The sequence below is a fragment of the Notamacropus eugenii genome, chromosome 2 (genome assembly GCF_028372415.1).
Source record: "Notamacropus eugenii isolate mMacEug1 chromosome 2, mMacEug1.pri_v2, whole genome shotgun sequence".
Lineage (NCBI taxonomy): Eukaryota > Metazoa > Chordata > Mammalia > Diprotodontia > Macropodidae > Notamacropus > Notamacropus eugenii.
This window is the reverse complement of record NC_092873.1, coordinates 411250467-411267962: the sequence shown is the minus strand read 5'-3', so window position 1 is coordinate 411267962 and position 17496 is coordinate 411250467. Positions and strand designations below refer to the sequence as shown.

The 17496-nt window shown below is 38.3% G+C and overlaps 1 protein-coding gene across 1 annotated transcript in view; it reads left to right on the top strand.

Annotated features, from left to right (window-relative positions):
• Positions 1 to 17496, top strand: part of DNAH14 (dynein axonemal heavy chain 14) — a 404178-nt gene that overhangs the window by 261269 nt on the left and 125413 nt on the right. Inside the window, exons 57-59 of the mRNA XM_072647720.1 lie at positions 2669 to 2830; positions 12474 to 12665; positions 14261 to 14442. Of these exons, the coding sequence (XP_072503821.1) occupies positions 2669 to 2830; positions 12474 to 12665; positions 14261 to 14442 (536 nt within the window). The remainder of the gene's footprint in view (positions 1 to 2668; positions 2831 to 12473; positions 12666 to 14260; positions 14443 to 17496) is intronic.

Below are 17496 nucleotides of genomic sequence, written 5' to 3'. Positions count from 1 at the left end.
ATGTTCTACCTCAGTCTTCTACTTTGTACTTGAAGCCCATTGTGTGACTTTTTCATTTGCTTCTATTGAATTTCATTTTCCTAGATTCATTCCAATAAATGCATGGATCAGTTAACATTTATTAAGTATTTACTATTTGTTGGACACTGTACTAAACACTAAGAATTACGAATACAAACTGAAAGAAACACAATCCCTGCTCTCAAGGAGTTTATATTCTAATAGGGATGACCACACATAAAAGGAAGCTGAAAAGCAGAAGGAGGTACCTACATGAGAACATAATAAAGAAAGTTGAGAGTTAGGAGTGGTACCTGGAGGAGAACGAAGACATAGCTGTCCTGGGCACTTTCCATAAAATGGAAATTCTGAAAGGAACCAATCAGAGGAAGGGACTAAATAAAGGGGTAGATTGAATTTTCAGGGTACGAAGGCTAGGGACAAAGTGAACTTACATGATGAAGAGGTTACAGGGGCAGAGTGAGAAGCCTGCTGTTGGCATAGTGGACAAAGTCTAGAGAGTCAGGGAAAAGGACCAGAGAGGAATGGAGACATGGTTAGCTTGGGCACTGTCTTTAAAAGGGAGATTCTGGGAGGAACCAACCCTTTAAAGGAAAGGGCTACAGGGTTAGGATGAACTTTCATAGTGAGAAGTCTAGGAACAAAGTGAACTTCTGAGATGAGAAGACCACAAGGGAAGGATGAATTTCCAGCATGAGAAGGCTATTGGTGGAGAAATTCCAAAGAGTCAGGAGTAGACCCCAAAGAAAAATGAACAGATCCAATGTTCTACTTTGTCAAGATCTTTTTGTATAGGAACTGTCATCAAGTGTGCCAGCAATTTTGAAGTCGTAGAAAGAAGCACCTATTCAGAGGATGGTATGGATTAGATGACCACTGGATCTCTTCCAATTCTGAGATTCTGATTTTTCAATATCTTTTGTTAAGAAATCTGTCATAAAAGCTTGCCCAAGAAATCTTATGACAAAGTTATTTTCCAAAATTTGTAGCTTGGAAAGTCCTAGAGTAATAAATGTCCTTAAAAGCTTAAATTTTTTATCACTAAAACATGCTGTTTGACTAATTTGACTCTTTTATTGCATTGTGTTCTGTGAAGCATATATTAGCTAATTTTGCCTTTTTTCATTTATTTACAATATCTCTGTGACCTAATACATTGTCAATTTTTAGAGAAGTTCCATGTGGTTACATTCATATACCGCAACTTGTTTAGCCATTCCCCAATTGATGGGCATCCCCTTAATTTCCAATTCTCAGCCACCACAAAAAGAATTGCTATAAATATTTTTAAACATGTGGGTCTTTTCTCATTTTGAAAGAATAGAAATTTTCCAACTATTTTTTCCCATTTTTATGATCTCTTTGGGATATAGGCCTAGAAATAGTATTGCTGGGTCAAGAAGTATGTACAGTTTTATAGCCCTTTGGGCACAATTTTATATTGCTCTCCAGCATGGTTGGATCAATTCACCAACAATGTTTTAGTGATCCAATTTTCCCACATCTTCTCCAACATTTATTATTTTCCTGTTTTGTCATGTTAGCCAATCTGACAGGTGTGTTGTAGTACCTGAAAGTTGTTTTAATTTGCATTTCTCTAATCACTTAGAGCATTTTTTCATACGACTATGGATAATACTGGACATTTAGATCATATTGACCATATGACTACAGAGCATTTTTTCATATGATTATAGATCCTACTGGGCAATTTATGCTTTACCAGCTTAGGTCTCTTCTTCAGGTCACTTTTGGGAGGACAAAATTGGCTCCAGCTGGAGGTTTAGTGGAGTGCTGCATAGCCCTTCCCCCTACCCCGCCCCCCCCCCCCCCCACACACACACTGTGCTACCCCACTCCTGAATTCTCATTTCTTTGGTCCAGCACCAGCAGTTCAGAGAGCTGCCTGATGATGTGGAGTTGATATCTGTAGTTTGGGTTTCCAAGGCTCTAGGAGGAGGGTTTTGGGACATCGTGTTAAACTCTATTTCAAGCCCAGAAACATGCCCTACACTTTTCCCTGTGTTCCTGCCTCTTCGGCAGAGATCTTTTAGAGAACAGACCACTGCTCTGGATCACACTGGCTGTGTCACCCTAGGAAGTTTCTGCCCCTGGAATGACTATCTTTCATGGCCTAAGCAAACTTCCATAGCCTGCAAGCAGGATCTCCAAGGCACTGGAGAGAAGAATGGGGGTGTTGGGGTGGGTTTTGTGGGAGGTTTTTGATAGCCTATGTTCCAGCTGCTTGGGTTAGCTAGCATAGCCTTGCTGCTGGCAGTGCAAGAGTTGGGAGAAGAGTGCTAGGTGAGCTCAAGGTAGATGTCAGTTCATGGGTTTCTTTTTATGGGTTTCTTTTTCTTTTGGATTCTGAATATCCTGAGTCATAGAGACAGATTAAGTTTATTTTTGGTGAATAATTTCTGTCTGAAGATGTTCGAGAGGTTGTTGGGATCAGAGAAACTGTCTAGTCCTTCATCCTCTTGATCACATTACCTATTTGGCTGATTTGAATTATGAATAGACTATAATGGTTTACCACCATCAGTCTGCCTAATCACTACATCTCTGACAATTTGGTGTGCCTTAGATTAGAAAATACAAGTAAATAGTCATTTCTGATTTTTAAAACTATATGTTTTCACCCAAGGAGTCTGTTTTGGAAGATTTGAACTCCATCCTCAATTCAGGATCTATGCCTGATGTATTTGAAAATGAAGAGTTGGATAATATAGCAGCAGGTCTCAGAAATCTTGTTGAAGAAACCTGTTGTGGTGACAGCCGACAAGCTTTGCTTCTATTCTTTCAAAAGGTATTGCTTACATGAATTTATTTTGATCAGACTATGAAATCAAATTAAGGATGCATATTTGAGACCACATTCACGTTTCCATATATAGTCTTCAGTTCATGTTTTTGTCCTCAAAATGAGCTTATTAGGCCAGATCAATGATTATATTATTTTAAGGTGATCAAAAGTTTTTAATGTAATATAACCTTTTGGCTTCTTGACACCCTCATGAATTTAACATGCAGAGATACTTCCATCCTTAGTGATATATGTGATTTTTGCCAATTTATCTCACATTCGTAATATTATTTGATTTTACTCATTATTTATTTGATTTTTATTTTATTTTGATTACCCAACTATTATTTGATTTTTAGTCATTAAAGACTTTTTACCTAAAACATCACAGAAAAAAAAATCACAATAAATCATGTGACTTTCCTATTAAATGGTTTTAAATAATTCCCTTTTGTTCCCATATCAAGATTAAACTCTTTGTCTGGCTTTGTGAGGCTCATCATAATCAGACCCAACTCTACTTATTCAACCCTATTCCCTATCACTCTCCAACTGTGCCATTAAGTCTTCTCTTGGTACACACCATGGTCATTAATTCTCTGCCTCTGTTTATACTGATTCCTTGTCTGGAATGCATTACTTTTTCCCCTCTGCCTATCCTAATCAAGGTCCAGCCTAACATCTACTTCCTTCGAGCAGTTTTTTCTATTTTTATCTCTTTTATTGATGCCATCTGGTATTTTGTGGTTAAGTATATGGCCTGCATTGTTCTAGAAGGACTAGACATTGTTCGAATGCAAAATGTATGCTTGCCAAAAAGACTATTTATAGAGCAGGCGATCACATGGTGGCCAGAAGAAATGACACTCTCAAGGTCTCTCTCAAGAACTTTGGATTTGACTGTGCAACATGAGAGACACTGGCACAGGACCCTCAGCGTGGCATGCCCACATCAGAAAGGGTGCTGTGCTCTATGAGAAGAGCAAAATTGAGACAGCACAAAGTAAACATAGGATACGCAAATTTGGAGTATCCACCCCATATATTCAGACTATGTGTACCCAACCTGTGGTAGAGCATTCTGAACTCATATTGGTCTGATCAGCCACAGTCGAACACACTGAAACTTCATTTTATCATGATGATATTATTTTGGTCCTCTTCAAGAATGAAGGACAACAACCAACCAACATGGCCTGTCAGCACCACTAGATGAAGCATCAATAATAAATAGCAAAGTTTTCTCTCCACCATGATGCAATAATAGATGCTTTGAAGTCATTAATTTGTTGACTACAGAATATCCTCCTACTGGTGAAGTTAATATCACAGAATGCCTTTTTCCTAGTAGATGATGCATTTCCTCAACAATGATCACCTTTTACAAAAGAAAAATTGGGGAGAGACTGGAAGTCTTAAAATTTTTACTCAACTGTAAAACAGGGACATATCTGAATATGAAGTAATGGACTGGTCCAGCTTTAAGAATATTCCACCTTTTGTTGGATATTAGTAAAAATACAAGGCTCACTCAGGGTTTCAACATGATATTACTTTATTTCTGTGAAACTCTGAGCCCTTGCTTTAGAAACCAGATACAACCATAAAAACCACAAAAGAAACAAAATACAACCATGAACAGAAAGGTAATAAAAACACCATCATCTCAAAGTACTACATAGCATATAAAGTTACTGTTCTGATTATTTCAAGCACACTACTCTCTTTTATTGCATTGAAGACAAATCCCTGGTACTTACTCCTTTTGTATCTCATACAGCCTATGGAATAGTGTTAAGCATAGAGTAAGCTTCTTATTAAAATACTTGACAGTTGGTTGATTGAACACATAACAGTTTTTCTTCATGCTACAGGAGAAATGACTGGGGGTTTTTTTATTTGATAAAGAGGTAGTTAATAAAATGGCATCTGACAATGGGATTAGGACAATGCATACCTAATAAAAATTGATAAGAAGATATTTCCATGGACTTCTGGGGAAGGATCCAAGATGATAGAGTAGAAAAAGCCAACCTCTCTCAACATTCCCCTCCAAATAACTTTTTTAAAGTGCTTCAAATTAAATAATGGACTGGTAGAATTAACAAAAAGTCAAAGTGAGATATTCTTTCAGCCCAAGACAGTTCAGAAGGTTGGATAGAGACATCTGTGACATGAGAATGGAGGTCAGCACTAGAGTCCACATGGATGAAATATCAGTGTTGAGAATAGATGATGACAACAGAAGTAACTGCAACTTTGGGAGTTCTCAAGTTGGAGACAATAAGAGGATCTGGCAAGTGGTCATACTGAGATTACAGATTACTAAATCTGGACACAGGATTTGCTGTTTGGTAAATCCGTTGCCTATAACCTACGTCTGAGTCATAGTTTAAGGCTGAGATGGAGAAAATTATCTCACGTAAAAGCATACAAGGAAGACTTTTTACAATGAAAGAGGAAATAGTGGGGTGGGTGGTGGACAATGCTTGAATTTCAGTTGCCTCTAAATTCATTCAACGAGTATAAAAAAATTCTATACCTACATATGTGTGTATACACTCAATTGTTAATAGAAATCTATCTTATTCAACAGAGAAGTAGGGGAGAGGAAATAAGGGAAAGGGTGGGGGATAAAAGATAAAAGAAGGTAATAGAAGCAAAACAGACATTAAAGAAGGGATAGGCTAAAAAGAGAGATGAAAAGATAAACAGAAGTCGAATAAAGTGAAGTGCACAGTTAGTAGTCATAACTGTGAATGTGAATGGGATGAACTCACCCATAAAATGGAAGCAGATAGCAGAATAGATTAGAAACTGGAATCCAATAATATGTTGTTTAGAAGATACATACTTGAAACAGAGAGACACATAGAGCTAAAATAAGGGGCTGGAGCAGAATCTATTATCTATCAGCTAGGATAAAAAAAGAAAGGGGGCAGGAATCATGATCTCAAACAAAGTAAAGGTAAAAATACACTTAGAAGAGATAAACAGGGAAGCTACATCTTGTTAAAAGGCACCATGAATAATAAAGTAATATCAACACTAAACATAAATGCAACAAAAGCATAGCATTCAAATTCTTAAAGGAACAATTTAATTATACGAGGAAATAGGCAGTAAAACTATACTAGTGGAGGACCTCAATTTTTCCTTCTTAGATTTAGATAAATCTAACCATAAAATAAATAAGAAAGAATTAAAGAAAAGAATAGAATCTTAGAAAAGTTAAGTATCTAGAGAAAACTGAATGGGAATAGAAAGGAGTAAACCTTGTTCTCAGCTGTACATGGCAACTTCATAAAAACTGACCATGTATTTATGAATAAAAAAACCTCACAATCAAATGTAGAAAAGCAGGAATATTAAATGTACCCTTTCTTTTCAGATCATAATACAGTAAAAATTACAATCAACGAAGGGCTGTGAAAGCAGGGATTAAAAAATTAATTGGAATTAAGTAATCTAAACCTAAAGAATAAATGGGTCAAAGAATAAATCATAGAAACGATCAACAATTCCATTAAAGAGAATGACAGCAATAAGACAACATTCCAAAATATGTGGGATGCAGTCAAAGCAGAACTCAGAGGAAATTTTATATTTCTAAATGCATATATCAATAAAAGAGAGAGAAAAAAGATAAATGAATTGAGCATGCAATGGTTTTTTTTAAAAAGTTTTTAAAAAGAACAAATGAAATATCTGGAATTAAATATGAAAATGGAAATCTTAAAAATTAAAGGAGAGATGAATAAAAAATTGATAGTAAAAAATCCATTGAACTAATAAAGAAAACTAGGAACTGGCTTTATGGCAAAAAATGAAAATAGAGAAACCATTGGTAAATTTGAAGAAAGAAGAAAACCAGATTACCAGTATCAAAAATAAAAAGGGTAAATGCACCACCCATGAGATGAAATTAAAGCAATTATTAGGATTTATTTTGCCTGGTTATAGGCCGGTAAAACTGACAACCTAAATAAAATGGATGAACATTTACAAAAATATAATCTGCCCAGATTAACAGAAAAGGAAATAGAATACTCACAAACCCTATCTTAGAAAAAGAAATTGAAAAATTCACAACATAGCTCACTAAGAAAACATCCCCAGGACTAGATGGGTTTGCAAATGAATTCTGCCAAACATTTCAGGAACAATTGATCCCAATATTATATAAATTACCTGGGAAAATAGGCAAAGCAAGAGTCCTACCAAATTCCTTTTATGACAAAAATGTGGTTTTGATACCTAAACCAAGGAGAGCAAAAACAGAGAAAGAAAGCTAGAGGTCATTTTCTCTACTGAATATTGATGCAAAATTTTTAAATAAAATGCCAATAAGGAGATTATAGAAATATATCCACAAAGATAATACACTGTGACCAGGTGAGATTTATACCAGGAATGAATGGTTAGTTCAATATTAGAAAAACTCTTCAACATAATTGACCACATCAAAAACAAAATATCAGATGATTATATGCAGAAAAGGCCTTTGACAAAATACAACAACCATTCTTATTAAAAACACTAGAAAGGATAGAAATAAATAAAGCCTTTCTTAAAATAAGTAGTATCTAAGACCAAGAGCAAGAATTATCTATAATAAACTTGAAGGTAAGATAATAAGATCAGGAATGAAGCAAGGATGTCCATTATCACCACTATTATTCAGTATTGTACTAGAAATGCTAACTACAGCAATAAGATAAGAAAAATATATTGAAGGAATAAAAATAGGCCAAGAGAAAACAAAACTGTGGAGCAACAGGAGGAAAAGATATGAGAAAATCCAGGAACCATAAGGGAAACCATGGAGAAAAGCATGTGGGTGAAAACTGATAGAGACAAAAAAGGGAAACAGTGTTCTGTAATTGTGGTATACTATACACACCACCTAGAGAGAAAGGGAAAATGTAAATTTGGGACACATCACAAGCCTGGCACACAGGTATCATGTCAGAGTGATTAAGGACTTAATTATCCAGACATCAGCGAGAGGTCTCTTTCTGCCAAAAACAGGACTGCTAATAATTTCTTTACTTGCCTCAATAATAATTTCATCTTTCAAAAAATGAAGGACCAACACGAGCAATTCTGTTCTGGATCTGGCTCTCACCAAAAGAGTTGTTTTCTGGGATGAAAATTATAGGAACCTTGGGAGAAACACACTTGAAAGGGAAACATGTCATTGTCCAACAGTCTCTCCAGATTTTGTGAGCAAATTTCAACAGACTCAGAGAAAAATAGATAGGTTCCTACGGGCTAAAATTGTACAGTCCCAGAGAATTAAGTGGGGAGCTTCCAAGAATGACATTCAGAACCCAAGGAGAAACATTTCTAAAGAGAAGAAAGAGCTATAATAAAGAGTTCAGTATGGATGCCCAGAGAACTAATAAAACAACTTAGCTTTTAAAAAAAAAATATGATCTTACCCTAAGAAAATAGAAGGGAAGGGGATAAGAGAAGGGGGGGTGGATAGAAGGGAGAGCAGATTGGGAGAAAGGGTAATTAGAGTGCACATCATCTTGGGATGGGGGAGGAGAGAGAGAGGGAGAAAATCTGAAACTCAAAATCTTGTGGAAGTGAATGTTGGAAACGAAAAATATATTAATTAATAAAAATATGTACAAGAAATGAGATCCTCTACTTGGAGTTCAAAGAGCTTTATAACAAGGGCTCTTCCTACCTTTCCAGTCTTCTTACACACACACACACACACACACACACACACACACACACGTATGTATATATGTATACATAAGTAGATATATGTACACACACACTTTATACAAAGTCTTCAATTGCATTGGTATCAAATCTGCACACAGCACACATCTGGGAGGGCTAGCTAACACAATTAGATGACAGCATTAGGATCCAAAGAGATCTTGAAAATCTAGAACACTAAGCCAAATCTAATCAGATGAGATCTAATAGGAAGAAATGTAAAGTATTAAACCTGGATTCAAAAACTGAACTTTGAAATGGAGACAATCTGTCTGAAACACATATAGAAGTTTTAATCGAGTCTCAGCTCAAGATAAGTCAGCAGTGTAAGATAGCAACTAAAAAAAGCTAATGTAATTTTAGACTACCTTGTCCAGGACAAGAGAGCTAGCCCCAGTCTGTAGTGTTGTATTTGGCTCTGAGCACTACTCTAGGAAGGACGTTAACAAGCTGGAGAGTAGTACCCAAAGGAGGGCAGGCACAATGGGTGAAAGGCCTGATTTGGTGAAGAGCCTGGGGTGTCTAACCTGGAGAAAAGAAGACTTGGGAGAAGTGTGTTTTCTCTCTAAGTATCTGAAGGATTGTTACATGGAAGAAGTTTGCCTTTGTCAGAAAGGCCAAGTCAGAGCAGCAAGCACTTACTAAGCACTTACTATGTACCCCAAAGGCCCTGTGCTAAGCACTGGAAATACAAATATAAGCAAAAAGAAAGACAGTTCTCTCCCCCTGCCCCCCTTCTAAGAGCTTCCATCCTAATGGAGAAGATGATGTATAAAAGAAAGCTTCAAAGGGAGTCGGAGGAGGAGAAGAAGGTACCTATGGAGGAAAACTGAGAAAGTCCAGAGAGTCAGGAGGGGAGCCTGAGAGGAATGAAGGTAAAAGTCATATAACCCTGCTGTGATGAAAAACTTCTTAACTATTAGATCTATAAAGGTACGATGGGATGTGTCTGGTGGTCATGGGCTTCCCTGCACTAAAGATCTTCAAGCGAAGTCTAAATGGTAACTTGTTGAGTAAGCTACAGAGGGAGGCCCTTGTTCATGCATAGGTTGGGTGAGGTGGCCACTTCCATCTCTGAAATTCTGTGATTTGGTGGTATCCTTTCAGCGTTACAACAGTGACATAACAAAATTAATTACTTGCTATCTGAAAATTATATCCCTTGAAAAATGGAATTGAAACAATTTTTTAGCATAACATTTTCTTTTTTTTTAATTAATTTATTTATTTATTTAACTTTTAACATTCATTTTCACAAAATTTTGGGTTCCAAATTTTCTCCCCTTTTGTCCCCTCCCCCCACCCCAAAACACCAAGCATTCTAATTGCCCCTGTCTGCCAATCTGCCCTCCCTCCCTCCCCACCCCTTCCCTTTGGAAGGCAAGCAATTCAATATAGGCCAAATCTGTGTAGTTTTGCAAATGACTTCCATAATAGTAGTGTTGTGTAAGAACTAATTATATTTCCCTCCATCCTATCCTGTCCCCCATTACTTCTGTTCTCTCTTTTGATCCTGTCCCTCCCCATGAGTGTTGACCTCAAATTGCTCCCTCCTCCCCATGCCCTCCCTTCCATCATCTCCCCCCCCCCCCCACTTATCCCCTTATCCCCCACTTTCCTGTATTGTAAGATAGGTTTTCATACCAAAATGAGCGTGCATTTTATTCCTTCCTTTAGTGGAATGTGATGAGAGTAAACTTCATATTTTTCTCTCACCTCCCCTCTTTATCCCTCCACTAATAAGTCTTTTGCTTGTCTCTTTTATGAGAGATATTTTGCCCCATTCCATTTCTCTCTTTCTCCTCCCAATATATTTCTCTCACTGCTTGATTTCATTTTTTTAAGATATGATCCCATCCTCTTCAATTCACTCTGTGCACTCTGTCTCTATGTGTGTGTGCATGTGCGTGTGCATGTGTGTGTGTGTAATCCCACCCAGGACCCAGATACTGAATAGTTTCAAGAGTTACAAATATTGTCTTTCCATGTAGGAATGTAAACAGTTCAACTTTAGTAAAGTCTCTTATGACTTCTCTTTGCTATTTACTTTTTCATGCTTCTCTTCATTCTTGTGTTTGTAAGTCAAATTTTCTTTTCAGCTCTGGTCTTTTCATCAAGAATGCTTGAAAGTCCTCTAATTCATTGAAAGACCAATTTTTCCCCTGAAGTATTATACTCAGTTTTGCTGGGTAGGTGATTCTTGGTTTTAGACCTAGTTCCTTTGACTTCTGGAATATCCTATTCCACGCCCTTCAATCCCTTAATATAGAAGCTGCTAGATCTTGTGTTATCCTGATTGTATTTCCACAATACTTGAATTGTTTCTTTCTAGCTGCTTGCAATATTTTCTCCTTGACCTGGGAACTCTGGAATTTGGCCACAATGTTCCTAGGAGTTTCTCTTTTTGGATCTCTTTCAGGTGGTGATCTGTGGATTCCTTGAATACTTATTTTGCCCTCTGGTTCTAGAATCTCAGGGCAGTTTTCCTTGATAATTTCATGAAAGATGATGTCTAGGCTCTTTTTTTGATCATGGCTTTCAGGTAGTCCCATAATTTTTAAATTGTCTCTCCTGGATCTATTCTCCAGGTCAGTTGTTTTTCCAATGAGATATTTCACATTATCTTCCATTTTTTTCATTCTTTTGGTTTTGTTTTGTGATTTCTTGGTTTCTTATAAAGTCATTAGCCTCCATCTGTTCCATTCTAATTTTGAAAGAACTATTTTCTTCAGTGAGCTTTTGAATCTCCTTTTCCATTTGGCTAATTCTGCTTTTGAAAGCATTCTTCTCCTCATTGGCTTTTTGAACCTCTTTTGCCAATTGAGTTAGCCTATTTTTCAAGGTGTTATTTTCTTCAGCATTTTTTTGGTTCTCCTTTAGCAGGGTGTTTACTTGTTTTTCATGCTTTGTTTGCATGTCACTCAATTCTCTTCCCAGTTTTTCCTTCACCTCTCTAACTTGATTTTCAAAATCCTTTTTGAGCTATTCCATGGCCTGAGCCCATTGGGTGGGCTGGGATACAGAAGCCTTGACTTCTGCGTTTTTTCCAGATGGTAAGCATTGTTCTTCCTCATCAGAAAGGAAGGGAGGAAATGCCTGTTCACCAAGAAAGTAACCTCCTATAGTCTTATTTTTTTTCCCTTTTCTGGGCATTTTCTCAGCCAGTGACTTGACTTCTGAGTGTCCTCTCCACCCCCACCTTGCCTCCAGATCCGCCCAGCCAGCACTTGGGGTCTGAGAATCAAATGCTGCTTGCCAGCCTCAGGGCTTTGGGCGGGGGCAGGGCAGTTGTTCAGTGTGAGATTAAGTTCAGGTGCTCAGGTTGGGGCAGGGCCGCCTCACGGGCTCAGTTTCCTCAGGGGGTTTATGCAGAGACCTTCAACAATGGATCCAGGGTCCTGCCTGCTTGGGGAGCCCTGGTCTGCTCCCGCCTCCGCTGCCACCTCCCGAGGGGGCCTGAACTATGGGGGCACCCCACTCCCCTCTCGACCTGCCAAAGAGACCTCTCACCGACCCTTGTCACCTGTGGGTGGAGGGACCTGCGGGGCTGCTGGAGATTCTGTCCCTGAAGCCTGTTCGGATCTGCTCCTTTCGGTGCTGCGCCACTGAGACAGGGCTGGGCTCTGCTCCAGGTCCGGGGCACGAGGGACCTTTTGCAAGAGGTTTTCAGGCTCTCTGGAGCAAAAATCTCGTCCGCTCCATTCTATGGCTTCTGCTGCTCCAGAATTTGCCAGTGGTTCTTTTCTCTACAGGTATTTTATGGGCAGTGGGTTTGGAGGTAGCGTATGTGCATCTTTCTACTCCGCCATCTTGGCTCCGCCCCCCCTAGTATAACATTTTCTGATAAGAACATAAGAATACCTGATAAGGTAACTAACTTGATTCATTCTTTTCTATTCCTATTCAGAGAATTGCAAGAAATCTTCATATTTTTATGACTGTGAGTCCTGCAGGCCCCAATTTCCGCCGAAATTGTCGAGCATACCCAGCCTTGATTACTTGCAGCACAGTCGACTGGTATGAGAGATGGCCGGAAGAAGCTCTTTTTACTGTAGCCGTGACTCATTTAAAGCAAAAACATGGTTTGGAAAGCAAAGAGGTAAAGTTAAAAAAAACACTAAACTAAAAACTAAAAGTGTGTTTTTAAGCCCTCTGAAAACAATATCAAAGAGTACATTTTTATTTGTTGGTAGTACATAGTTGTAGATCCTGGGTAGGGCACAATTTGTAATCAACCACACCTCTAACACCTCCATATCCATTTCCACCTTGTGGGCTCTCCTTTCCATATTTATCCTTTTACCCACTCTCTATCTCCACCTCCTGGGATAGAAGATAGTGATTCCAGGTATAAATAAAAGCCACTGCTCCTCCCCTTCCCCTTAGCTGTATCTTTCTGAATAACTTCAAAGGTCAGGCTGTTGTTCTTTTCTCTGTTGTACTCTTTTGTCGACAACTGTTTAGATATCCAAACAGATTACAGACCAAACCAGACTGTGAAATGAGAATGTCACAAGCCACCCATGCAAACAGGCCTACTTTGCTCTTACCACACAATGGGTAAACAAGAAACTAGAATGGTGCGAGTGACAAGCCACCAAGGGATAGCTAAAGGAAGAGAAGAGGAATGAAGATTCAGTAGCAGCTGGAGACCCTTTAATATGCCCAAGGGTGCTATCCTGCTTGGGCATGACACAGGACCTGGGGAACCAATTAGAGAACGGGTCCTTCAAGTATTCAAGTGCAGATCGACTAAGAAAGGAGATAGAGGGGAATGAAAAGACAGTACAGATATCATAGGCTAACACAGAAAGCATTGGTCACATCCGAAGAAAGATTTAGGACCAAGGATCAATCAAGACTTACCTCTCAAACTGGACAGAGCCTGCAGGACTCTATCCTATAATCTGTATTTGCCCATTTCTATAGAGTGTGTCCTACATGGAAGTTCTTCAATGCCTCATTGACTGAGAGATAACTTGGGGTTCCCAAAGACTTTGCCAACAAAGCATTTCCTCTGATAAAATTCAAGGGATTTCCAAGACTGGCCCAGGGATGGACTGTAGGTCTCTTGTCCAAGGACCAACCTAGTTAAATATGAAAAAAATCTCATCACTAATTTGGTCACCAGACAATGAATTGGTTTTTTGACTATGACAATTCATGAAGACTCTCTAACTTATAAAGCAGTCACAATTTGGGTTAATAGAGGGAGTAGCCACATCCATGTAACCCAGAAGGTTCCCTCAGATCCCTAAAATTCTAAGTATGGAATTGATAACTATAATTTCTTCTGCTTGTACTCATTTTGTTGCATTGACTTGAGAATTACTACTTGGGTGGAACTTAGTAGCTAAGGAGAGGATTACATCCCTGAAGTTGTCCCCCCAAAGAGAATCTCTAAATTCTTAGGTGATGTCAATTGAAGAGAAAGGAAAAGCTGTGGCTGACATCATACCTTGCTGTGGACTTTTCCCTTCTTCATTGCCTCTTCCCCCACCTCCACCATTCAATACTACAATCATAGGATTTTCCAATTCTATGTATCCCATTCCCTCGGTGTACCATTCTAGACCAGAGTACTGATTAATTTATTAAAGCAATTAGAAATGCCTCACATATTAAAGATTTCATGAAATGTTCTTTTTCCTCTATTTCAGTCACAGTTTTCTTTTCCTAATTATTCCTTTACAGGATTTAATACCAGTACTTGCCCAAACATGTGTTCAATTCCACCATAGTATTGCTGATATAAATATCAAATTTTGGAAGGAAACTAAAAGACATTATTATATTACTCCAAGTAGCTATCTGCACTTCATAGATACTTTTACACACATCTTGAAATCAAGGGAAAGGAAAATGATGATCAAAAGGTAAGAATTTAAAAATCAAATTAGAAATAGTATAATACCTCTTTACCCTGGTACTCTTAGAGACTAAGCAGATACTGAGCCCCAAGTTTCCTGTCATGGTGGAGAAATAATGGAGAAGTAGAGTTGCATCATGGACTTGGAATCACAGGATCACAATTTGAGAAATAAAAGAGACCATAAAAGTCAGCTCCTCCAATACCCTCATCTTACAGATAAGGACACTATACCCCAGAGAGGGAAAGTGATTTGCCCATGGTCACATAGCTAATCAGTGATATAGATGAGGTTTGAAGTCAGGTCCACCAATTCCACATCTTTCCATTTTGCCACATTCCTGCCTCAAAAGACGTAAGTTTGATCCTGACTTTGATAATGTGTTAACCATGTGACCATGGGCAAATTTAACTTCTCTATACCCCAGTTTCTTAGCCAGTGAATTGGAGATAATGTTACTTATACTACTTACCTACAGAGTTTTAAGCAAAGTAATTTGTGAACTGAAAAACCTACAAAATGTAAGCTATTATTATAAAACTCATCACAGAAATTCATAGAGAATATTTACTAAGATGTATAGGAGTTATGATCAGTGTGCATTCATAGAGAGAGTCACCTATCTAGATTGGAATTACAGATCATTGGAGTATTGAATAAGGAAGTGTTATAAAAGTATAGATATCCTTTCAAGCTTTAGATGAGCCAAGGAAAGTGTCTATTACTCATTATATGTTCACCGTATGTTCATCTATATTTATATGTTCACACAGCAACTCTGAAGTCAAACATAACACTATATACCATCCCCCAAACAAAAGACAAAAAATATTTTTCTATGCTTAGCATATAGTAGGTACTTAAAGTATTTTATCATTTTCAAAGCATATCCATATACACATTGCCAAACCCTTTCATATTCTACCTTCTCACAATCTCTCATATACCTTCCCTTTGATCCACTGACATTGTCCCTTGTCACCTCTCACCTGCACTATTGCAATAACCTTCTAACTGAGCTCTCTGCCACAGCTCTCCTCACTCCCCAACATCCTCTATTCAAAGATATCAAAGCGATTTTCCTAAAGCCTAAGTGTAACCGTGTCACTACTTTCCTCAGCAAGCTCCAATGGCTCCCTATTACATCCAGGATCAAGAAAATCCTGTTCAACCTTCGAAACTCTTCATAACTCGGCTCTTCTTAACTTTCCGGTCATCTCTCCACTCACTCTACAATCCAGCCCCACTCACCATTCCTTTATATTGGCTGGCTGTCCCCAGTGCCTGGAATGTTCTGTTCCCTCTCCTCCTCTTAACTGCTTCCTTCAGGTCGAAGCACAAACTCCATTTTCCGCAGAAGACCGTTCTTGGTCTTGGTCTTTCCTTTCTGCTAGCTCTTTCCTCTCTTAGTTTACCTTTCATCTCTTCTTTATCTATCTTTCATGTACCTCCTCATTTACATATTGTTCTTCCGTTAGAAAGGAAATCTTTCTTTGAATCCCATAGCTTAGAGCAGTGCCTGGTACATAACAGTATGGTCCTCACTACCTCTCTGTAAGTTAGGAAAGGGCAAGTATTATTCCAGGAACCTGAATTTCAAAGAGGTTGTATCTTGTCTAAGATCACATAGCTACTGAGTAGTAGAGCCAGGATTAAAAACTAGACTTTCTAATTCTTTTTCCACTGCTATTTGCACTATACTACCCCCATGCTGCCTAGGACTGGGGCACCCACTCTTTGTTTAGAGGAATCAGCCACCAAAGCAATGGACTTACTCTGTACCTGGGCAAGTCACTTAACGTCTTTAAAATTCAATTTCTTCACCTGCAAAATGCAGATCATGATAGTTACATTCAGAGTCGAAACTAGCACAAAGTAAAAGAAGTTTTGGCCTGGAGAACCAAAATGGGGACAAGGTACTTGCTTCCTGGGAAAATCATGTACTTTTGAGGCAAGATATGTTTTTCAGCAGCAAGCACTATTCCCAAATTTGAGGGATAAAATATATGCCCCCCGTGTCCTATTACCTTTTCCTACTGCCCATCCTAGCCCCTCCAGTACCATAGGATGGATGGAACTCCACATTGCTACCTTCCCCCACATACACACCCCATTCCTCACCTGGCTTTTCTTCAGACACAGTTTCAGTGACTCTACTTCATTTCAGACAAATTGCCAAAAGTCTATGAATGATTTTTAACATCAAATCAGCTCCTTTTGCAGTGTGCTGCTAAAGAAAAGCACAACTTAATTTTAGGAATGGCAGGTTGGTGACTCAGTGGATAGAGTGCTGGATCTGGAATCAGGAATTCTTATCTTCCTAAGTTCAAATCTGACCTCCAATACCTACTAGCTGGTGACCCTGGGCAAGTCACTTAACCTTTTTTGCCTCAGTTTCCTCATCTGTAAAACGAGTTGGAGGAAATGGCAAATCACTCTAGCATCTCTGCCAAGAAAACCCCAAATAGGGTCACAAGGAGTCAGACATGACTGAAATGACTAAACAACAAAATTTTAGGACCAACTTTCTCCCTACTGCACAAATATGTATACACTTCTACATAGTAGATCCAGGCACAGAGAGACAGAGGGAAGAAAGAGAAACAGAGAAAGAAAGAGAGAGAAAACAACTTCCTTCTCCTATGTTCAATTTAGCTTTCTAACACATGAATATTTAAACTTTCACAAACTTCTAATTTACAGTTGTAAACACATATGTATCAGGAGATGTATATTATATACCATACCCCCAAACCCACATGACTGCACCATGCCACATAGAATAAATGTATTCTTTATACTGTTGTTGAGTTTTAAACAGGAAAAACTCAACTTATTTGGCTAAAGGTGTGTTACTGTGACCCTGAGGCAAACGGGAGCATATTTGGTACCTCTGATGTTTTTAGTTAATTTTTTAAAATTCATTTTTCTCCTAACACCTTTGAAATGGAATACAAGAAGACCATTCTCTTTACTCTAAGAAGAAGAAGAAAAGTAATTTATATCTATATTTATATGCCTTAGAAAGATTACTTATTTGAGTATTACAAGAACGCTGTA